The sequence below is a fragment of the Diuraphis noxia genome, unplaced genomic scaffold (assembly GCF_037042655.1).
Source record: "Diuraphis noxia isolate RWA-SAM2 unplaced genomic scaffold, SU_Dnox_SAM2 contig0005, whole genome shotgun sequence".
Classification (NCBI taxonomy): domain Eukaryota; kingdom Metazoa; phylum Arthropoda; class Insecta; order Hemiptera; family Aphididae; genus Diuraphis; species Diuraphis noxia.
In genome coordinates this window covers 30756629-30781587 of record NW_028301715.1, presented here as the reverse complement: position 1 = coordinate 30781587, position 24959 = coordinate 30756629, and the positions used below count along the sequence as shown (strand labels likewise).

The 24959-nt window shown below is 29.0% G+C and overlaps 3 protein-coding genes across 3 annotated transcripts in view; 1 reads left to right on the top strand and 2 right to left on the bottom strand.

The window, feature by feature from the left end:
* The window catches only part of LOC107165315 (Superoxide dismutase 3), an 83797-nt gene extending 73428 nt beyond the window's left edge, over positions 1–10369 (top strand). The window contains exon 5 of the mRNA XM_089229921.1: positions 8221–10369. Within this exon, the coding sequence (XP_089086047.1) occupies positions 8221–8338 (118 nt within the window). The 3' untranslated portion in view covers positions 8339–10369. The remainder of the gene's footprint in view (positions 1–8220) is intronic.
* Positions 10370–13932: 3563 nt separating this feature from the next.
* On the bottom strand, positions 13933–15651 carry LOC107165296 (BTB/POZ domain-containing adapter for CUL3-mediated RhoA degradation protein 3-like). Its single transcript, XM_015513468.2, has 5 exons — positions 15334–15651; positions 14967–15226; positions 14823–14875; positions 14544–14751; positions 13933–14462 (listed from the first exon to the last, which is right to left on the bottom strand). Exons 1-5 carry the CDS (start codon positions 15506–15508, stop codon positions 14271–14273), a joined length of 888 nt encoding a protein of 295 aa, XP_015368954.1. The 5' UTR covers positions 15509–15651; the 3' UTR covers positions 13933–14270.
* A 3595-nt stretch (positions 15652–19246) lies between these two features.
* On the bottom strand, positions 19247–24696 carry ERp44 (Endoplasmic reticulum protein 44). Its single transcript, XM_089229386.1, has 7 exons — positions 24352–24696; positions 24205–24277; positions 23513–23668; positions 21272–21450; positions 21085–21200; positions 20724–21019; positions 19247–20657 (listed from the first exon to the last, which is right to left on the bottom strand). Exons 1-7 carry the CDS (start codon positions 24409–24411, stop codon positions 20308–20310), a joined length of 1230 nt encoding a protein of 409 aa, XP_089085512.1. The 5' UTR covers positions 24412–24696; the 3' UTR covers positions 19247–20307.
* Between the last annotated feature and the right edge of the window lie 263 nt (positions 24697–24959).

Here is a 24959-nt window from a genome sequence, read left to right as displayed (position 1 = left end):
ATGTAACGGTATATGTGCAGTGCATAACTTTATTGTGCATGTAAGTGTGTAACTTTGAACTTTGTTTGACTTTCATTTAAATCAATACCCAAAAAAGTTTTCAGTATAATAATTATATTTTATTAATAGTCGGAATAATGATTTATATTTAAAAAAAAAAAGAACTTATATTGATTATAAAGATCGAGAGTTGTTGCATAGAAAAAGTTAGTTTATAATTATGTTAGTTATCAGTGCTTTTTGCACCTATACGTATATAGGTATACAAAATACGTACCTCACAAGGGATACCGATTATTTATACTTATCACGGCGAATTATTACAAGTCCTAAGTCATCAAGTAAATTTGACCCTTCGCGTAATTGGCAGCATATTACATTCTATATGAATTACGTGGAAAATTGCCACATTAAATTTTCGTTTTTCACCCAGACTTACCCACATAACTATGATTATTATTGTCATAAGGACACGCATTGTAAGTTGCTTATAAGCAAACCACATAACCTTATTGTTTATATAAAGGTTATGGTAAATAAATATTTTATTAAAAAAAAAAATCAACCGATAATTATAATATAATCTTATTAGATGTTTAGTATTTCTAGTATTTTATTAGGATCCCTCAGCCACAACCGTTAGTTGTTCTGCAGGTTTAATTTTCAAGTGATTTATGAGTATTTTGATATTTTACCTAATATAATTAACTAGGTATCGCTTAAAAATTAAAATATGTTTAAAAAAAATCAACGACGGGGGTACCTACACAGAACACAGATAATATTCTTAATTTATAAATTTGATAATAGGTGCAAATCTACTCTAATATTTAAGGTGACAGCATAAAATTGGTTCTGCTAAACTAAAATTTAATATGTTAAACCTGTTAAATGTAATTTTTGTTTTTAAAAAACTTAGGTATACTATGTTGTTACTACTTGTATGCGTGGGGTGGGAAAAAATCTATAAAGGTTCACCGAAAGCATGTATACAATATACAAATAACATTGATGATAAAATATATTTTCTCGTCATCGAGTCAACCGCTAAACAAACAAAAATCTCGACTTTACAATAATCGGCGGTCGTTGATTAACACTCCCTTTGATTGTTCAGAAATATATTTATATATTTTATTATATTTACAATTCGTCCGGTGACGGTGATTCATATCTCGTCGTCGTATATATAATATATTAACATACAATATATAATAAATACATCATAACATAGATACCTATATATACTATATAAATATTCCCGCAAGCACAATACACGACGCCACCGCCGTCGCAAAGAGTGTGTGTTAATAATAATAATAATAATAATATATCAACAATATATATTGTATAGGTGTATAATATGATTCAAAATTTGAAAATGTTGGAAGTAAATGACGTACAACAATATATATATATATGTATAAACAGAGATGAATTTTTGTAGGACCCAACGCCGTGGCCGCCGGCGGCTTGACAATATTAGAATAATAGACTTTTTAAATATATATAAATCGGCGGTGGAGAAGGGTGAGAGGTTATAGTTTTGAAAAAATTTTCTCGAAAACCACCGCCCCTTAAACCGGGCTGTACTCCTTTCGTCCAAAAACAACCTTCCTCTTTCGCCCACGTCCTCTTTTCAACCAAATATGATCAAATAGTTTCCTCTTTTCGACTAAAAATAATATAATTTTTTTTGCCCAATTTTCATGTTCAACATTTTGGAAAGCATTATCTCAAAATTTAATTAAATTAATTAAGTTATTTGGCATAACCCAGAAAGCACCACGAGGAGGCGGCTTCTATTATTTTCCAAAAATATATTTTGTGTTAGTGAAATTTTCAGGTGAAAAGAAGAAACTATTTTATGGTAGGTATTTGGTCGAAAAGAGGACGTGGGCGAAAAGGGGAAGGTCGTTTTTGAGCAAAAGGAGTTGCGCACTTAAAACCGTACCCATAACAATGGGACCCGATAAAGTGTCAAAGATTAAACATAAATCATATCCCAATACACCACACACACCCTTCACACGTGTATGCCGTATATATTTGAGTTACACGCATATCATATTATTATACATAGATCTGTCATTGTCGTCCGAAAACAGTGATAGAAAGAAAAAGAAAGACTGTGTGTAACATATACAACATTAACATTCAATTGTTGTCAATATTCGATTATTATCGTTTTTCTTTTTCTTTTAAATTATTTTGTTATCCTATATATATTTAGTGTAATATACACTGCTGCAACCATGTCGCGTAACTGATACCTATAAAATTAAACACTTTTGGCCATTGAAAAATAATTAAAAACTAAAATCAATATACATAACCATAATTTATAATCAATGCGTACTATATATAGGTACGTACCTATAACGAATTCGGTAGTGTTTATTTTTCGACTCGCTCGTTGAATGAATAAGTCTTTTTCACCGTTACACCCTCTCCCTGCAGGTTTCCTCTCTTTTAAATTATTATATTATTAACTCGATAGAAATGACGGGCCAGCGCTCGGATTATGCAAATTAGTCGTCACCTGCCGACACGGAAAAGACAAATCCTCCTTTTTAAATAATATGCATGTATTATATTAAGTATATATATGCTGTATATAGCTGTACTACTATGGGTACTTATAGCTGGTGTATATATAGTTATTTTCGTAAGGCTCGCGCGAACGGCTGTTAATTTGGTTGAATCTAAACGCGAATTTTTTTACCGATGAAATTTAATTATTGCGACACGACGAAAATAGTAATAATAATATAATAACGATTTTTCAAGATATCCACTCAATTTATTACGCACTCGTAATTTGTTTTTTGTATACTTAAACAAACGAATAAAATATAATATATAATGATAATAAATTATCCATATTATAGGAAGGGCTCTATAATATATATCTATATATATATATATAAGCGTTGTTGAAAAATAACCCCGGATAATTAATTAAATATTATTATAGTAACCGACTAGGGTATTCACAAGCACCGCGTGATTTACTCGTTTCGCGTGGAATTAAGTCGAGCATTTTTGCGTTATTTATTATAATTGGATCATATAGATCATTAATATAAGAACCACACTGATGCACTTGCTGAAAGGAAGAAGGCGATTTTGTATTCTTACAATATTTTTTCGTGTGTTTAGATACTAGAGGTCTGTATGTCCTTATCCTTACTTTTATTTTTACCTTTAAACACATAATTTAATACATTTTTATTAAAATCGGACGTAAACACAAACTATATTATGCAGCAGTGCAGTACGATAGTCACTTTCAATGATTTTGTGAAACTTTCAGTATTTTGTTGTATGCAGGCATGCAGCTGCAACTGAAAAATAAACCGTAACGGGAGTATGTAATTTGCGCCAAAAACTACCAAAAAAAGGTCTAATAGAGACGATATGTCTATTATCAGTAGAACACAACAATATTATATTGGACACACGTTGGTACGTATTATTGTATATTCTATAATGCGATAGCAATAAATTTATCTGCTGGTAAATTCCAACAATTGAAGTTGAAAGTGTGGCGCAAATTACATATTCCATTTCGTTTTCTGTCGTGACGCAAATTATAAGTAATTAAATAAGCGCAAAATACCATCTCCCACCGTAACGAGAGCGCCATGTTATGTTACCGTTGATTTTAAAAGGCAGCATAGGTGCATATTACATAAATACATAGGCACTGTGGGTCATATAGTAAATTTGATAATATTAATAATGTGTAATTATACTAATATGTGTGAGTGTTATATACTGCTAAGTGTCAGACTACAGTGTCAGTGTAAACTCGAGTTGAGAAAAACACACTCGTATATTAATATTATATGTACTTACCTACACCGTAACAAACGAATTTTGTTGATTTCGTCTGTCGCGAACAGGTCAAACAGTTTATTATCTATAAAGTACCTACCTGTGCCTATATACAGGGTGATTCTTTTATCAAACAACACTCATCATTTAAAAAAGTATTGACTTTTTTAAAATTTTTTTTTTTCAAAATTGTAGATTTATACTCTTCTTGATTTTTAAATTTTGTTTATATTTTTCACCCTTATATTTATTAGATAAACGACTATCAACTTTTGATTTTCAAACGGTAACCTACACATAAAATTTCATAAATTAATAAAGCTATTTTTTTTATTAATTATTACTTTAAAATTTCGAATTTAGCGCTAGTAGTTTATGAGTTATAGGTATTTAAAGTTTAGATTGGCTGAGTGAAGTGGTACGGAGTAAACCCGCAAAATGTTTGTCCACTAATCCGCTTGTCTAAACTTAAAATACTTATAACTCATAAACTACTCGTCCTAAATTTAATTTTTATGTATAATATGAAATTAAAAAACTATGTTGCCATTCAAAAAAGTAAAAAATATAAAAAAATTATAAGGATAAAAAATATTTAAGAATATAATTTTTTAATAAAGCGTTGGTTTTTTAACAACTTGAAGCTATGTAAAAAAATATTTTGAAAAAAGTCAATACTTTTTTAAATAATGAGTGTAGTTTTATAAAAGAATCACTCTGTATAATATGAACTAATATACTATACGTGTGTGTAAATAACGATAATGACACGTCGTGTTAATGTACGTTTTAACAACGTCAACATCAACCACACTCAGTTCTCGAATTGGAAGTACAAAAGAAGCGTCTTTGAGAATTGAAAAAATTTGGTCCTATGAAATTATCGAACACGACGTTTCTAATTTATAAGGGATGATGTGAAACCCTCACTCTCTCTCTCTCACACACACACACACACACATACACACATATACCCTCCAACCAACAACCTACTTATAATTAATAATAATTACAACCTACGAGTATGCCAGTAACTGTATTATTATTATGAGCGATTCGAATTAATATTTTTAAACAACAATACCATATAATCATTTATTCATATTAGTTACAGATAATTGTGATTAATCAAATGAATATTAATTAATAAATAAGTGAATTTTTAATAACGATCAAATGATATCCCGTATTATGTATATGTATAGCTGACATACAGTCCCTATTATATTATCATTTTAATAATAAAATGTTTAGACATATTACTACATTAGATATTCATGAAATTGAATTACGCCTAATTGAATATCTGAATCTACGAGATTTTAAAAATCACAAAAATAATATACGTTTGTCCTTCGTTATAATGAAAATAATTACTAACGAAGGTTATAAAATGTAAAAAGATTATAGGATACGATATCCATCCATTCCATCCCTTCTCTAAAATTGTTGACTGACTAATGATTATACTATATAATATTGATTGTGGCCAACCTCAAGTATCATCGCAACGAGTATACATATCGATTTCTATTTAGCGATCACCGATCAGTTTTGTATTTTTAAAGGTTTTCCTTTGAATATCTTCAAAACCGAAATGGAAATGAAAAGATGAATTTATCATTTCTATTGATTACACTATATTGAAACATTCAATTTTCATTTTTCATTTTTACATTCAGTGGCAATGCCAATTAATAATAACTTCAAGTATATTATTATTTTAAGATTCTCACCATTTTTAACTTGACGATTGACATTTTTTTTGTCAACCAGCTCATTATAATATATACCTATGTATGCTTTTTTCTCAAATTATTATTTTCTCGTTTTGCGATTTAAACATCTGTATAGATCGATTTTCATTTGATACACACTGGACACACCACACACGACCACAAATATCACACGAAGTCGGCTTTAGCTGGCAAGTATAATATTTGTATTCGATAAACTAATAATAGAGCAATAATACTATACTAGCAAATTATTGTTTTAAAATCAAATATAGATAATATTTTAAGCAATTATCGACTTAGTATCAGTGAATCATTGGCGATTTAATAAACATATATTCATATTTTTTTTTTATCATTATTAATTTACCTACTATTATTTATGACGAATAGTACGTATATTATAATATTCTTTAATTCAACATTTTTGCAATTCATTTATCTAATAGTTCACATCAAAAAGCGGACATTAGAATATTTTATCATAAATAACAGACATTTAAGCGGTTTTTTGGTACATAATATCACCCCTGCGACCACCTCAGGCTCGATTTGGAAGAATTATTAGTGCAGTCTACAGCTATATATATACCTATACACGTCGTGAATTTGCACCTATTTGATATTCGTATAATGATGTTACCAACTATAATGTATACCTACAGAAAAGTTAGAATTTTAATAAATTCATTTTATTAGAAGAAGAAATGAGGGTGGTCATGCTTGGTGAATCGACCTAACTATATATAATATTATATTATATAAAGTAGTACCGAGTTTGATTGACAGTTATGACTTTTAAACGCGATATATTTTAATAATAATAAAAAAAAAAATGATTTCGGCAGAACCCCGAAACCGAAACCATGTTTTATTAAAATCACGTTTTTCCGAAATTCGATTATATATGTTGTTATATTAAGTACAAAATTATAAAATTATATATTCGCGTCGTAACATGCACATAATAATAATAATTCAGTGGTTGAGGATACTCGTAGAAATCGTATGTATGGTAAACATAGCAGTAATATAGTTATTCATAAAAATATACTTTGCTCGCGGTCGCTGCCTACTCGCGTGTCCGATTTATCACTATAATAATATATAGGTATACGCTATATTGTTATAATATATGGGTAGGTAAAACATAACTGCTGCAGCAGGACACACATTCGAATATCCTCTTGTACTCCTGTGTCCTGTCTATATACATTATTATTATTAAACACACCCGCCACATGAGTATAATATAAGCCACTACACGAATGCTACACATATATGTTATATATATATATTATATATTATGTATATAAGTATGCGATAATCCCACAGCGGCAAACAGTCAAATCACATAAATATATATATATATGTGTGTGTGTGTGTAATAGTATATAATTTTTTTCCTTTCATTTTATTCTGCAAAACTTTCGTTTCGTATATAATATAACACAAGTGTACAATAATAATAATATTATACGCTTCAAAAGCCGACGGAACTACGACAAAACGTTTATTGTCGTCGATCGTCGAGCGGGTGGAATATTCTCTCTATAGTCTCTATATATTATTATTATATTGTATATATGTGTGTGTGTGGATATATATTTAATATAGTTGTCACAGATGGAACCATATCGTAGGGGGTACTAACCATATCGTACCTTCTCCCCTTCTTATGGAGCTTACATGTACGTTACTGCTTATTATTGTTACGACGGCTGCAGTGCTAAAGAAATCCGAGTGCCAATTTAATTCCGCGTACTATAGTGTTACGGAGTGCCGTCAAAAAATATAATGCAATTTTGACAAAATTGACTCGTTGAAATATTGGGCATTTGAACGGGAGCGTTTTCAGAATAATATTATATTATATTATATAATTGGAAACTTTTTAGACCGTCAACATTATAGTCACTCTGTGTATTATGAAATATTATAAACTGCACTCTATTCGATGACCGTAAAGCTAACTTTTTTTTTTGGGGGGGGGGGAGAGTCTGTAAAGTCCCACGTCGTTATTTTTGATTAGGTATTCACTTAGTTTACTATGTCTAACTTAACGCAATATTATTCCGTTTTTTGAAGTACAAGACGGCCAGACGGCGGTATTTTCAGAAAACAAATTATTATTGTTGGCATTATTTCCTATATCATAGTCAAATATTATAAATATTACTCGATGAAGATTGAAGACATTTTACCTAACCTTGACATTTGACATCCTCTATTTAGCCTTACACTGATATCATTTTTACTGTTAGAAGTTGTCACTATATTATATTATTGTAATCATAAATCATTAATCATACATATTATTATAATCCTAGAAAATCGTTACCAAAAAAATACGTTTTTAAGTTGACTTTTAAAATCTTCAAAATGTATTCGCAGCGCGTATTATATACCTACTATGTACAAACGTCAAACACTATATATGAGATAATGTGAGAAGCGAGAACCATATTAATTTAAATGAAAATATTAATCTAAGATTAATAATCAAAGTTAAGTTTGAAGTATATGGGTATGAATGTATGATATGAATAATGTATAAAAGAATATTGTCACGTGGTTAAAAAGAAAAGCTTTATTTTGATATCTATGTTTTTAAAAATTATTTACAATTTTTTTTCTGTTACAGTGATCCGATCACGCCGTGGGACAAGTCAGCGGGTCACCAAAGTCCGTCCACATCGCATGTCTTGTTGCTGACCATCGTGGCCGTGATAGCGTCTATGTTGGCCGCCAACTCGTTTTAAACACCCACACGCCGATTATGTCCACCTGCACTTCCACCACTACACCTCCGCTGACGCGAAAAACTCCTATCACGTGGAGGTTCTCTTTTTTTTCTTAAAAATACGAAAGTTTTTAGGTATTTTTTTTTTTTTTTTTTGTACAAATCTGTGCTATTGAGCATTTCTGTAACTCGCGGTGAATTTATTAAGGAAACCGCAACTATATAAGCACGATAATATAATATTATACATTCATCAACAGTGGTTAATACAGACTTAACCCGCAGTAACCATATAGGTATACGTCACGACTTTATATTTAGGTATTTTGGTTGGCGAGTACCTAAAATATATCAGTATTTGTTTAATTATCCTCCTCTCGAGTGCTCACAGATGCAGACAAAAATTAATGACAATATTATTATAATTATATCACAAAAGTAAAATCTGAAATTATGTTTCACAGGCGTTACCATAAGGAGTGGGAGAGTTGTTATGGGCTATGTCCTACCCAGTTTCGATTTAAGTCTCCCTTCACATAAATATGATTTATAATAATTATATAATACTTTACGAGGCTTTAAAAACAAATTAAAGTTGATTTTTTTTTTTTTTGAAAACCCATTATCATCATTAAGGTCTTACTTAACCACACCTCCTCAAAAAAAAAAACAAAAACAAATGCTGACCTAGTTTGGCCTAAGAGGTATATCGTAAGTATACAAGTAGATACACACTCGTCGGACTATATACCCACATACATCACACTATAATATATACGTAGGTATAGCCGTAGGTATAGGTACTTGGTAAAATTATGCAACACGATATTATTATTTTAAACGATGTATCACGTTGCAATTTAATATTTATAACAGAGACACCTTTGATATTATATAACATATTTTTTCTTTCGAATCGTTACGACACTTTAATAAGAATATACCTACATAGAGATTGATGTAGCACGTGCGGAAACGTCTATCTTATTATTATATATTTATATTAGTTATTATTATTTTTTTAATTAACATTAGATATTTTATCATTGTAATAACCTATTACTATTAGCGCTGAACATAAATTATATTATTATTATATTATTATAAACTATTGAATTGTACATATATATTATACATATATATATATATATATATATATATATATTGATATGCATTAAAATCATGTTCTCGCTTATTGTATTAATCGACATAGGATTTTTTTTTATACATAATAATTTATTTACCAAACGTTTGTCATCGCGCGTATAAATAAATAAATTTAAAATCGTCGTATAAAACAATTTTCGAGTAGCCAACTATTTAATAATATTATGGTACGCATATATAAATAATAATATATGTAACAAATATGAAATATTACAAGTATTTTAAGATTTGCATGCATTTAAGGTAACATTTATACATTTATAAATATGAAAAGAAACTATTGTACTAAAAAGAAAATAATATCATTATACACTCTTCATTAAGCCCGTGTACCTACTCGTTTTTGTTTTTATGTCGAAAAAATAATTCAATAAATACATCTTGATCGCGAAGATCTTCGTCGGGCATCATAAACGTCGCCCAATTACCAATATTGTTTGTCCTTTCTATATATATTATATTATTATTATTATTATTATAACATTATTATTACGTTTATATGTCAATAAATATATTATACCTAATTTATATTAATTTAGGAATTATTATTATAGTAACGCATTGTGACAATTATTATATATCTTAAAATATTATTACTATTCACGTAGACAGGACACTATAATATATTATATACTGTATAATTTATCTTACATAATATATAGGTACCTATGTATAAGCCACCTAGGTATATAGTATTTTCATATTTATATAAATTCGTAGGTATATACTATATACACTCGAATAGTTTTAGTCAAATATTCGAATAAAATAATAAATTGTGATTTAGAAATCGATGGATTGTAATATTATTATTGTCAACTCTTCGTGTAGTATTCTTTGGTTTTCACACTTGGTTAAAAAAATAAACATCCAAGACGCATTACTACAGATTCATTTAGCTATGTCTAAAGTCGTGTTTAGAATTTTTGTGCCTTCGGGCTAAGTCACGTCACCTTTTTATAAATGTCAATACTTAACATAAAATTAATTTATATTTTTGATATGCAATTTTTATTAGTTACAATATTTTATTTTTTTAACAGTATAGGCGACCAATTTATCAATTTGAAAAGCCCTTTTTCCAAAACAAAAATATACAAAAATAATATTATACAATAAATCTTAAAATTAAAAATGTTTGTTAGTTTTTCTCATTAAATTTACCTATTGTTGCTATTGAATTTTAATAATTGTTATAACTAATACTAAATTAATTGAAATATTAAAATATCTTTCCTATTTCGCCCACGTTCTTTTCTTTCCGCTACACTCTCGTCCGAAGTCGATTGTGAACCATTGCTTCGTCGTAATATCTACTGAACTGCATCAGATCTCAGAAATGAAAATAATTCAAGGGTTGCAGGATTTTATGATCGCTATGCTTTTCGATACACATGACAAAAATATTTAATATTCTGATAATATTTTTATATTATAATATAATACAGCAAAGATCCATAAAACGAAGTCTCATTAAAAGGGGGGGAAAAGTATAATAAATAAGCTTATTGAATAGAGTTTGGTTTGATCTCCAAAATATTTTTTTAAACATAAAAATATGTTGTTAAAATATAAGCGTTCATTGTATAGATGTTTCACTGAATAAATATACGTTTGTAAAATAGTGAACAGTGATTACCCGGTTTACGTCACTGCGCTTATTAATGTAATATACATTTAACATCATTATATATCCATGGAATTACATAACGAAGACAGCGGACAGAAAATAATGAACACTTTTCATCGGAGAACAATGATGACTACCTGCACGGTCGCAGTTGAGAGACGATAGAATAATATGGTACTACTTATTAAAGCGACGTCGCACAATGGCGATGCTCCGCTGAAACGGCTAAATTATTATATTGTTAGGACTTTATAGGAGCTGCACACCGATGGGTTTTCTTATTACACGTGTAATGCACAAATAGACAGGGCGGATTGAGTAGTTAGGACCACTCGGGCGGGCATGTTTCGAGACACTCAACTGTCCCATTATCAATCTTTTGTTTTTTTAGGAACTAAATATTTTTTGTAAAAAAACTATAGTGTTTTGATAACTAATAATATAATAATAATGTAGATTATTTGCTTGACTGATGAAATTTATTTTAAAATAATTTTTCTAGCTAGGTTGGAGATGATAATAATTATTACTGAATATTTTCAGTTTGTTGTTTTTCGGTTTTCCTCAACATTTTTTGTTATCAATTGTCTCTAATTGATAATTTTGTCAGTTATTCATTTTGATTTGTAATATTGGGCAAGTTTTCATATTTCAAACATGTCATGGAGTTTTTAAATTTGATACAATTTAGTGGCAGTAGTAAAAATTAAGTTAAGTGTTCCAAAACACTAATCGAGACTTTGATTAGATTTCAGAAGTATAATTTGTTGTTATAAACTTATATTGCATCATTTGATAATATTACCTTTGACTTTTCTCCTCGGAATTTTTGTTTTTATCATACCTATTTATTTATATTTAACAGTGAGTTTTTGAGTGTTTAAAATTGTTAATAATATTTAAGAAAAAAAAAATTGTTTTATTTTATATATTTTATTATTATTAACAATTTAAGAGTGGTCAGGTTAAATTGTTATTTAGTACATAAAATAATAATAATTTATTATTTATATCAGTCAAGGTAAATTTACAGTTACTAAATTTATGTTTTTAAATAATAGTTTTTGCTCTGTTTACCAAACGAAGAAAACTTCTTGTTGGTGAATACTACTACACTATGTGCAAATGGGTAACAACATTGAATTATTATTCAATTGAAAATTACAAATTTATATAGATATCAAAGAAAATCTCTAGAATCAGTTGTACATTTTAACTGTCTAACCATGATTATGTTTGATAAATTGTCTAATAATATTTTAGTTAGTTCAACAATGGCATTAATAACTTTCAATAAAATAAAATAATATCATCTTATGAATAAATAGCAAAAGGATAAATAAAAATATGAAATATGATGCATTAACTACACTTATTGAATATATTAGCACTATAAATAAATGTATATAAAAAAAACTTGATTTTTGAGTTTCTGAGGATATGCAGTTCAAGAGACTTATATTAAAACCATTTGTAGTAAACTTAAATAAAATGTATGAATCTGAATTTGTAAATTAAAATCCTGTTTTTTTATTTAAAGGTATTATATTAGCTCATTAACTATTCTGATATTTTCTGATCTACCTACCTAATTATTTGATAGTTTATAAATTATAAAAATGATGACAGATTAAATATTTTGAAATAACTAACAAATTAAACTATTAAAGAAAATAATAATATATTCGGCTTTACTCTACACGACGCCAAATCTTTATCTAAAACATAGGTTCTTAACCTTATCGGGGTCGTGGACCCCTTTGATTTATAAAGTATAAGCACGGACCCCTCCCCCCCCAAAAAAAAATTAAAAAAACTACAATTTTTATTTTAATTATTTTTAATGATAATAATACTAAGAGTTAATACATTATTAAATTATTCTAAATAATCACTTTTTTATAGTTAAAATTTATACATACAAGTTTTAATGTGACATTTGCTGTTGTTTTGACTGCAATATTGCTTTGAAATCTGGGACCGTATTAGACAAAGCAACTCGCATATCGTCCTTGATGTCCAATCGAAATTGTCAAATCAAATCGGAATTGTATTTCCATGTAATATTTATTATTTATAAAAATCGTAGTCTAAGTTTGTTATCTTGAAAACATTATCGGAAATTTTAACGAAATTCAACGACACTAACACACACACTGTACAACGCGACGGCGATGTGTCAACTGAAGAGATAAGTTTCCGTGTTCAGTCGAAATGCTCGTTAAATTGTATTATGAAATATGAAAGACCGCTCGTGTATACAAATATAATACCTACCTAGAAATAACCATTCAATTAAGTTCACAATACAGTTTCTATTTTAAACCGATCGTCTCAATTCATCAAAAATTTTGAATTATTTTCAAACAAATTTAATTTTGGGTTATTTAAAAAAAAACTTATAGCCAATCCGTGGACCCCCGAGTAACCATGTACGGACCCCCAAGGGGTCCATGGACCACCGGTTAAGAACCTACGATCTAAAACAATCACAAGCAATATATGGCTTCGGGCTTGGAGACTAGGTTCTACAAAACTCAATGAAATCAAACACACCACCCTAGCATGGCCCTCTCCACCGAACATATCAAGGAAAATAGAAACAGCAATCAACAGAATGCGAATTGGGCACTCATCGTTAACACATCAACATCTGATGAAGAGGGAAGATCCCCCTATTTGTACAAGCTGTGGCACACAGCTCACAATCAAGCACATCATAACTTAATGCCGCCAATTTGAGATGGAAAAACGGGAAGCAGGAGTACCATCCATTCTCGCCGAAGCCCTTCAGCCAGCCAACATCCAGAACACGATTTTATTCATAATCAATTCTAATTTAATCAACCATCTATAAAATAATTGTATATTAATATTAAGAAACTTCATTCCAATGTAACTCCATAAATCTGTAGTCGCCAATGGCATAGATGCCGAGGCTTTTATTAATAATAAAAAATAATAATATAAGTTTTTATGTAATCTTAATCATTAGGGTTGCTATTTTCTTGTAAAAAATTATGCTAAGATATTCATCAGTTTAGTTATAGCAGTCAAACATTTACAGGGAACTATTATAAGTTAGACTTTTTTGATAAAAAAAATTGTCTCATAACAATTATTTAAAAGTGAACATACATAGTGTTCATTTGTTCTATAATGTGCTGGCCGTACTGTTATCCCACTGTACATCTGACCATTGACTTGAACACGAGCAACGACAATTTCCATTTGAACTTGAAGTGGCCTCAATTAGTTCGTGTTCCTGTACAGACTTGTTGATCCGTGTGTCCAATAGCATCACGTTCATGGTCTCTTCAAGTATACGAGTCTCTGGAAAGTCCACCTATAATAAAATTCACAGGTTATTGTATGTTTTATGAACATTGGAAATGTGAGTAAAGGTTAAAATTAATATAAGTCTTACTTTTGTGTGTTTTTTGTCTGTAGCATACACTATTGAAGTACAACACACTTCAGCAACTTTTTTTACAGCTCCCCCAGGACCATAAAATGTCCAACAACAAATTTCGTTTGATCCAATGACATCTTTAATGAATAAACCGCGATCTCTATGTTTTTCTGCCAGTTTATCGAACAGCTCAATGTTTTTCAATAGATTATCATCCGATGCCCTGTTGTGTAACAAACTCACCGTAATTAATCCTACGGTTTGTTAATAAAACATAGTCATACACAAACATACCCTGTATATGAATATTTGTTGTTGTGACGGTTAATCGCAAATTTCACTACCGGCTAGTTGAAAAAAAAATTTAAAGTGATGTAGGTTAAATTCAAATAAAAAGTATCAACAAATTATTATGAAAAATCAAAATGAAACAAATACCTTTGACGATACGGATATCAGTTTCTGGGCTTCAGTCTGGGACGTTATCAATGTGACCCACGTTATGTTTGTGTTGCCGTTTCTTTTCTTCTGCAACGCCTGTTCACATGCGTCGTGCAGCTCAGTAATGCCGTAGTACTTTGTTTCGGCCAGTATCTCGGATATCTCTACACATGTTTCGGGTAATGGTACAGATCCGTCTCGCAGGAAGTTGAGTATGGTGCCAAAGTGTTTGCCACAACGGTCGATAAACACCCATCCTGTAGGGGGAAAACAAAAATACATAAATCGGGTGCGCCTATAGCCATTGAATTACAAAATATTATAATCAATAACAATCAGACATTAAACGACAAGACTGCAATACCTTCAGATTCCAATGTTTCAGCATTTTGAGCCGCTTCAGACAGCACCATATCGCGTAGCTTCGAGTCAAGTTTTGAGAGGGTCGTCACAGTCGTGTAGAATAACGACCCACCGATGTTCAACTTGACATAATTTGAAATTTCCGATTTCGGTTCGTTCGCCGCCGTAGCACCCATCGTTACACGACCAGACGGCACTCACGGCCTTGTTGTATGTTGTATTATTATAAATAATTAAGTAATTTGTTATTATATTTGACGAAAAAATTCATTTTAATTCATTTTAATTATTTTTAATTATTTTTTTTTTCGTAATTTCGTATCAGCGTCGTGATAATAAGTGATAAGAGACCATTTTGACCGGTGGTAGTGCGGTACACCGTACACACAACAACAAAAACTGCAGCTGAAGACACCTATTTAGGTATACCATATTATTATTATTTGTTATAATTATTGTTGTATGATTTTAAGTTTTAATGATTATGGTATTATATCACTGTATATATTAAATTGTGCCACACTATTACCAGATACTATTCAAATCTCAAAATTATAAAATTTAAGCTATACAAATATCTACAATAATATATTATACTTGTTGCTTGTTTATTATTTCAGCTTTTTAAAAAATCGACCTTTTTTAGCCCGCCAAACCAGAAAAAAAGTGTTGTGTTATTCTCCTAACCATAAAATATAATTACGCTAGATACTTAAGAATACGTACATTTTGAAAAATCAATATATATGTCGAATGTAAATTTTGTCTTGAATAAACGTAATAAGGTTAAGTCGTCAACGAGTCGAGTAAAAATGGCATAAACAAACAACTAACATTCGATAATATTCAATTTAACTCAACTGAACTAGAATTCTTTCAATAAATAAAATTGTTTACAATATGCAATATTAACAGCATGATCACCGTTTATGTCATATTATATATCTCCACTTCCCATCTAAGGCGACAGGGCTGGTACAAAATAATCCACCTCATGCATAATAATATTATTTAATCTTTTAAAACTCTTTTTGAGTTATTTATAACTTTGAGGATTACTTCAAAGTTTATAAATGATTACTTAGTCAGGAATTCATAAAAGTTTTTTTTTTCATAGATTCCCTAGGAGTTTTTCTCTCTATAAAAAAAAAAGTTCACTGCAATGTTATGCTATTTATAACCATGAGATATATTTAAATTTTTGTCAAATTTTTTTTTTAACTTTTAAATTTGATTATTAATATTATGCAATTTTTAAAAATGTTAGTATTACATTAATATACCGCAATCTCCAAACAGAATCGTTTTCGTATGCAATGATTTATTATTGAATACAAATATAACACATCCATTACTACAATACATGCTCGAAAACTATTGTAAACAGAGCAGTACCCACTTGCTCATCTTTTTTAAGTCAAAGTGTACTTATTTAATATGGTTAGTAAAGTTATATAATTTATGAATAATGTGTTTTTCGCCTTCTAATATCTTTTAATTAATTAATTTATTTATAAAAATATATACATTTTATTATTTTAATACTATGAGTATTTTTTAAACGTCACTATAGTTTGTAACAAATCGATGCAGTACCTATCATGAAAGTTAACTGCAGGTAAAAACGTTCACAATCGTGTTCTTTAATACGATTGATAAGAACCGTTCGCAATCTTGTCCTACCCAGCAGGACAACAAAATCCACGACCTGAAAAAATGCTACTACCTGTTGCACATGTGGGAATTTTCGAGACACCTACGACCTACCTGCTACTATTTGCAGAGCGGAACAAAATATAGTGAACGAGGGACATCCGAATTGGCTCCTTAACAGTGATCCCTGACAACGCATTTTAAGAAGAAAAAAATTACATACTTTGAAGACGACCGCACTCTAAAACCTCCAGATAATCATCACAATTAGTTTATTATAACGATCAGAGGTTTCAGAGCTGTTAATTTAAAATGTAAACAATATATATATATATAAGGGGCATGTGGCCACCCCGCCACCCGCAGACACATTTCAAAAAAACAATAAAATTAAATAGTACATAGATACATACTATGAATATTGGACAAAACATCTTAAACTAAATATAGCTAAGACTAGAGACTACAATCTATAAAACCTCCTGATTTTAAAATTATGTAGTAATAGCAGTACATTACAATTACTTCAGTTCAGCACTGGCGGGATGTTGTCCGAGGCCAGGGGCAGATATTTTCATGGGCCCTTGAAAATTTGAATTGTAGGCACGAAACATTTTCTTGGCACGCCATAGTACTTATTCGTTTAACATTTTATCCTATTTTAAGTAACTTACCTAAAAATATTTATAGGTATGTGCCATGTGCGCAAATTTCAGTGGTCTATAAATAACTTAAAAAGTCAAACCTTTTTGAAAATTCAACTGTATATAGATAACACTAACATAAACATTTAGTGAAAATTTTAAGTATTTACAGTGATTAGTTTTTGAATTACAACCATATAAAAAAATCGATTAGGTCGAAAACTGGTTTTGCGTAAAAATTCCAGTTTTTCTGTCACTTTTTTTTTGTTTTTCTCGATTTTTTTGAAAACTGTTGGAAAATGTTTACTTTTGACCTCTATAATGCATCAAGGATATTCACTTTTCCATCGGAAACCACCCCCAAAGTTTTAAATTGAAGCATTATTTGGACTAGTTAGTAGTTAAGCTGTATACACACACATAAAAAAAACACACACACACATCATTGTAAAATCAATACATTCATCACTCATTCACTCCGGTCAGAATCTAAAATTGGGTCATTTTGGAACATGGGCGTCCACAGACAAATACATGTCAAGAAACAAAAAATATATACGATAGGAACACACATTAAAGATTTCAATCTAAAATGTAAAAATGTATAACCTGCAAATAATATTCATAATTATATTAGTTGATTTAAGAATGAATATTTAGAGGGCGTCATCAGGTTAGAATTTTATCAAAGTTTAAAATATATTTATAAACAGATTTTAATTAATAAAAAATAAAAATTGGAAGGGTATATCATGTTATAATATTGTGGTAAATCCATATCTGACTATCTGAGTACTACTCATAATATAATAATATAATATAATATAAATATAATCTTTATATTATCTGTGGTAATGTTAATTTACTCGTAATATTTTCTCTTAGAGAAATCTATATGATAAGAATATCAGATGTAATCTGATTTTTGATTTTGCAGTTGTGTCTTGCGTGTCAAATTCAACCATATATAAACTAATCCATAAATTTATGAATTTAATAATGCATTCTCCCGCTGGTTCCTCTAGACCAGCGGTTCCCAACCTGGGGGGCGTATACACATCGCTGGGGAGGCGCAAGCAGAAAATAAAAAATGTAGCGCAAGTGTCTATGGATTATATTTAAAAGACATTTTTTAAAATATTGATTAGAACAAAAGTTATTTCACTTGTCAGATGTTAGATCTCTTTGGGACAGTGGGACACCCTGTATTGAACAATAAGGGCTTAGAAAAAATTTTCTTTTTACACTATAGTGTAAACATCTTATAAGGTGTATTTGCCATCGTCATCCACTCGTATGAAAAATTTATATACATGTATCGACAATTGGTTTAGGAATACTACATCATTAGTTGGAAGTATCTTCTGGCAAGTAATAACTAATAGGTCAACATAATATGTATTATGAATATTATGATAGGAAAAGGTCTGACCATGAACAACGGTTTGCAATGTAAACACATCATATTATTATGTCCACTGTGCAAATGTCACTTGGTTTCTAGTCACCTATGTTTATGGGAATACAAAATTATTATATTTAAAACTAAAAACCAAATTGTAAAGAAGGTATTATTTGATAATTAAAATATAACCGGAAGAAAAATGTTCATCAACATAATACTATATAATATTTTATTTTATTTTTTACATCTGATAACTTTGTATTGAAAATAATATCTGTAAAACAATAATATCTTACAAAGGTATAAAATATTAATAATCTGTAAAAAATTAAATAATTAAAATTCATTATTGTAAAATAATCATGTTAAACAGCGGTTATAAGTCCTCATAATATGTGTGTATTTAGGTAAGAGATGTATAGGAGATACACTTAGCATATAAATTATCTTGCATACATATTATATAAATATTTATCAATGATTATCAAAATAGAGATGTGCTACACGCTGCCACTCTCAGGTAAAATACATTAACATTAAATTATTAACTTATTAAATAAGTTATATATATAAATATATGTCTAGGATACAATTATTCATTTTAATTAGTAGTTACAAGTACTTGTAATTAATTATAATTTTCTAGACAAGGACATGAAATTAATTTTAATTAATTAAAATTGATAACCGAAATTCGTTTTGACCATAGTTCATTAATTGAATCTAAAGTTTTATTAGTTCTCCAAATTAAAGAATTTGTATTAAGTATTGTATTTTATATCAGAGTATACAATACATAACATTTAATTTAATACAAAATGAGTATTCAAAGTCAGAATTTAAAGCGCTCAAAGATTTTAAAAAAATTACTATAAAAAATACAGGCTGATATCTAATTTAGTATAACAGTGTTATTATCTTAATCACTAATTGTGCATAGGCATCAAGATGGCAAATTAATAGATATTATCCTAAGGATAGAATGACATTTAAAAATTTAATCAATTATGTACACATAATAATATAATTTGAATGGATACCAGCACCTTATGATGATAATCAAAATATTACAATATGATAAAAATGGAAACAATCAGTATGAGATACAGACAAATAATTGGAGGGAAAAACAATGATAATAAAGTAAATGGTAAATTTTAAAATATGAACAAAAATAAAATAAAATAATTTACATGGGAAATAATTCAATAACTTACAAAGTTAAAACTATGTTGGGCAGTTAAAGTTCAATACGCCACATAGTATAATTAAGCTATAATTCTTCTTTTAATAATGTGTAACGATTTTTAGAAGGTGCCAGTTTCTTAAAAGTAGATTCAGGTGGCATTGTTTGTTGAGCAGGTTGGTTATGACCATGAATTACCTCTATGGCAGAAATTTCCTGAGGACCTAAATGATATTCTCTATGTAATTTACCAGAGTACAAATCATCAATGAATGTTTTTAGATGCTCATGGTTTTTGTAATCACTATTTGCTGGAAACTGATACATGTGCTTGAAACTGTCAATGACAACTACAGGTAAATCGGTATGTCGTTTCCCCAGGTGCTGTAAAGGATGCGCAAATTTGACACCGTCAGCAGTTAAAAAGTTTACACGTTCTGAAACAATAACAAATTAAAGTTAACTCAAAGCTTTTACTATTAAAGTAAATTGACAACACTTACGTTTCTCTTGTATTAAATGTGTGCCAACAATTTCTTTGAACAGCTTAATGGACTCCAAATCATCAGGATGATAGAAAAATAGTAAGAATGGTAATCCTTCTTCAGTGATTTCTTCAGCATTCTCAAATGTTATTTCACGTACTAATGGTAAGCAATTGTCTGTAGCCCATATATTTAGCGAATCATAATCGGCTGAATTTCCTCTAAAAGTATGGTGTTCAGACTTTGGAGACGCCCGGTCAGGTCTGAATTCTATTATTGTTTCATTGGGTGGATGCATAGCACGGAATGCTTCACTAGAAATTAAAAATTATAGTTGCATTATCGATATTAAAATACAAAACGAATTAATTATAGTTACCCAACTCCAGCATAAAAAAGACAATCATCCTTAAGATTTGTTGCTACTTTTCTAAATATTTGGTATTCTTGAGAATCTTTGCTTTCAAAGTATCCAATTACAACTCTTGACTTCACCTAGGCAAAGATAAATGTAAAAAAAAGTACAGATGTAGATACTTTTATTGCATAGGTATCTTTCAAATTACATCGGCTGCAGCAAACAAGCTGGATACTTCTTGTATGGGATCTTCAAGTTGTTTTTGTACAAAAGACACAAAAGCTTCAACTGATCGCTTACCCCTATATTCTCTTTTAGCTGGTTGTCCATTAATTAATACTTTTATAGTAGGATATTTACTAATTTGAAATCTAGATGCAACAGAAGCTGAAAAAAATTGTTTTGCCATAAGTATAAAAGCTTTTAACAGCTGTGATTATATTTATATTAAATTATTTTATTGATGTAATAATTTATAATCAACCACTGCTGGTACTTACACCTGATCATATAATAATTAAAAACTACCATATGTCACAGTGAAATAATATTATGATACCAACGTAATAAGTAAATTATTAATTAAAGGCGCTACATACAATTATTGTAGAAACTAATTTTATCAACATATTTATTGTAAAACAAGTTTTCTTTGAATGGAAAATGCAAAATATCTGTATTTCTTGATTTTAATTTATTAGCTAAGCTAATGATAATATTCTAATTGTATCTTCATATTTTAAAATTATGTACACGTATAATGATTAGTAAAATGTATAAATTTGAAGTTTTATACTGAAACTTAAATAGCATGATTTTTGAATTAAAAAAACACTAATATCTTTGCATTTAAGATTTTTTATAAGTCTTCATTTATTCTATAACCATTTGCTATATTAATCTTGAAGTAAATAAAAACATTAAAAAAATAATCACTATCCATAAATACATAACAAAAGTCTAAATATATACATACCGTGTGTTCACCAATTTAGGGAACACTGAATTTCTCGGATGGATTGTGTTGGGATAAATCGAATTTTTTTTACATGCTAGTGGTACATAAATACACATTTTCAGATAAATTTCAAATTTTTAACCCTCTCGGTACGCGCATGCACAATGCAAATTATTTTTTTTTAATAGCAACTGGTATTTTTGATACCAAATTCGGATAGACTGAATTTTTTAAATCATTTTGACCAATTAACCATGGCTCTAGAACCAAAATGGACTGAATGAGAGCTATTCAAATTTTAATAAATAATACTTTTTTAAAATTCATTATACACATAAAATATGATTTATCACAGTAAATATTAAAATAAACAGAATTCAGAATACCTAATAAAAGTTGATAATAATATGAACAAATTACATTTTATATTGTAATCAAACATTTTTAAATGAAGGACTAATGTGATAAGTATATTAGAGGTAATGTTATACTAATATTATACTCTGTTCCACGAAAGAAGGAACTCGATTTGCTCATCTGACTGATGCCAGTGACAGCGTGGGGTCCAATGTCTCCCACTTTTCGCTGTCTGAACGCTATGTATACAAGGAATCATGGCCGACTGCCAGCTGAACAGTAGACAATTGTAACCAAACAGACAAAAATGTTAGGGGATGCACATCGACAAACAAAAAAGGAGTTCCATCTCTCGTGGAACAGAGAATAGGTACCGAATTATATAATATGTAATTTAAATCATACAGAACATTTGTATAGGTATTTTTATATATTTCAAAATTCATTTTTTATTAAGTTTCAATTTTGAGTCTAAATAATTGTAGTATTAAAATAGATAGGTTCAAATGTGTAGGAAATGTTAATTTTATAGTATTACTTCATTGTACCTTAATTATATTCATAATAAAGCTTCTGAAATACATCACATTTGGAATAAAATCAACGCTTTTAAAGTTATCTTAAATTATGTACTGTAGCACACAATAAGAGAAAATTTATATTTAGTAGATAATGATAAACTTAATGATTAACGATACAATGTAATAGGTATATATATTTAAATATGCGCATACATTTAGCTATACAACTACTTTCTTTATATTTAAATTACAATAAATTGTAAGGAGAAAACAGTATAATATTTATAACATTTTAATTTCTTATCTTTAAAAAAAAAAAAAAATTAAAGTTCATAGGTAGATACTATCAGATATCTTTTTAAAATCCATTTAGTAAAAATTATCTTTAAAATGCAAGAAATTAATAATAATTAAAAAACTAACACGATTTTTCTTCATATGATTTACAAATAAATACAAATAAAAAAAATGTATTACCATAAATTTAAATTTAAATTTTTTATATCCAAATGGTACACAATTTAAACTATTTTATCTAAGTATATAAAACTTTGTTTTAAAAATTAGTCAGGTTAGATCTTAAATTAGAGAAATATAAAATATGATTACTTACTTTCACTATCACAGTCTACTTTCCCCAACACAACTTTACCGGGCCCTGGATAAAGTTCAGAAACTTTTGCAGCAGCTTCTTCAAAGATTGGAGTAAGAATGCCACTAAACCGACACCAATCGGCATAGAAATTTATTATAACTAACTCATTAGATGCTAAAACAAAAAAAAAATTAAATATTAATATGATTTAAATAAATTACAAAAAAACATTAGGCAGTTTAGGTGTTACAGATTGTAGTATTTTGATGTCAATGAAAGACAACTTTAAGTTTGAACAATATGCTACTACAGTTGATTGTACAATGTAAATACTATAGAAGATCTCTGCTAATTTCTTATACCTACTCATTTTGGAGATAAAAACGGAATGAATAATATCATATTTTATGAAAATATAAAATATTTGAATATAAGTGTAAGTTATGTGATTTAAAGCAAAAATAGGGGTTGATCATTTTGAGTTTATCTCCTGCAAGTGCATAGAAATATATTACAGAGATTTTAGTAAGATTGGAAAATAAAAATATTATAGAACTAATTATGATTACATTAAAGAAACAAATTACTCATAGAAGCCAACCCAAACCAGTAGTTAAGGTATATAAAGTTATTATTTTTACAATAAATTGTTTATCAAATATTTTACAATGAATTAAAACAAAATCAACATATTATTTTATAATAATTACCTAATGTCATATCAATATTTTGGCTGTGGAGTTTTACAGCATTGCCGATTACTGGATTGTAGAACAGATATGCCTAAAATTAACAATCTGTTAGACAATGTAATACATAAATCAAACGATAACAAGCAACTTTGTAGGTATACTTACTGAAGAAAAAAACAACAGGAACAATTTATTAGCAAATAACTTCCAGTAATTTTGATTCATGGTATTTTTAAAACTATACTTGAAGTGACATTAGGGTAAGAATAGCTGGTGGGAAGAGAAACTAATTACTATACCTTAAAACCTTAACTTCTTTTCTAAGAGAAAACGAGGACTTTTGTGAACTGTGGAGATGACGTAAATAAGAGGATAAATAAGTCTTTTTCTCAACGGCGGATTGTTTAAAAGAACTACAGAGTACAGACTTTGATTTTATGAATATATTTAGTGACTTAACATTTAACTTTAGGATACGATTTGAAGATATCAGAAAAACGTCAAAAACCATTAGACGTCATCCGGCGAATGTTCGCTGATTAGGACACGTCGATTTGTTCCATGAAACTGATAACAAAACCGTACAATACAAATTAATGTGACAATCAGACGGCTGATAGCAGTATAGCACTAATGCACTATGTAATATGTATGCACTAAAGGTGGTTACACACGGAACGATTTGAACGCGCGCGTTCGAGATTTTCAAATCGCGGCAAATAATCGCCCCAAAATAGTATAGGTACGACGTGTATTTTTGATGTTGATATTTA

Excerpts from the sequence above, each read along its gene's own strand:
- ERp44 (XM_089229386.1), bottom strand. The coding sequence starts at position 24,411 with ATGAATCAAAATTACTGGAAGTTATTTGCTAATAAATTGTTCCTGTTG. Across the intron at positions 24,278-24,351 it reads TCCTGTTGTTTTTTTCTTCA|GCATATCTGTTCTACAATCC; the intron begins GTAAGTATACCT and ends TGTTAATTTTAG. Across the intron at positions 23,669-24,204 it reads AAATATTGATATGACATTAG|CATCTAATGAGTTAGTTATA; the intron begins GTAATTATTATA and ends TTTTTGTTTTAG.
- LOC107165296 (XM_015513468.2), bottom strand. The coding sequence starts at position 15,508 with ATGGGTGCTACGGCGGCGAACGAACCGAAATCGGAAATTTCAAATTAT. Across the intron at positions 14,752-14,822 it reads AACAAATATTCATATACAGG|GGCATCGGATGATAATCTAT; the intron begins GTATGTTTGTGT and ends GTTACACAACAG. Across the intron at positions 14,463-14,543 it reads CAGACAAAAAACACACAAAA|GTGGACTTTCCAGAGACTCG; the intron begins GTAAGACTTATA and ends ATTTTATTATAG.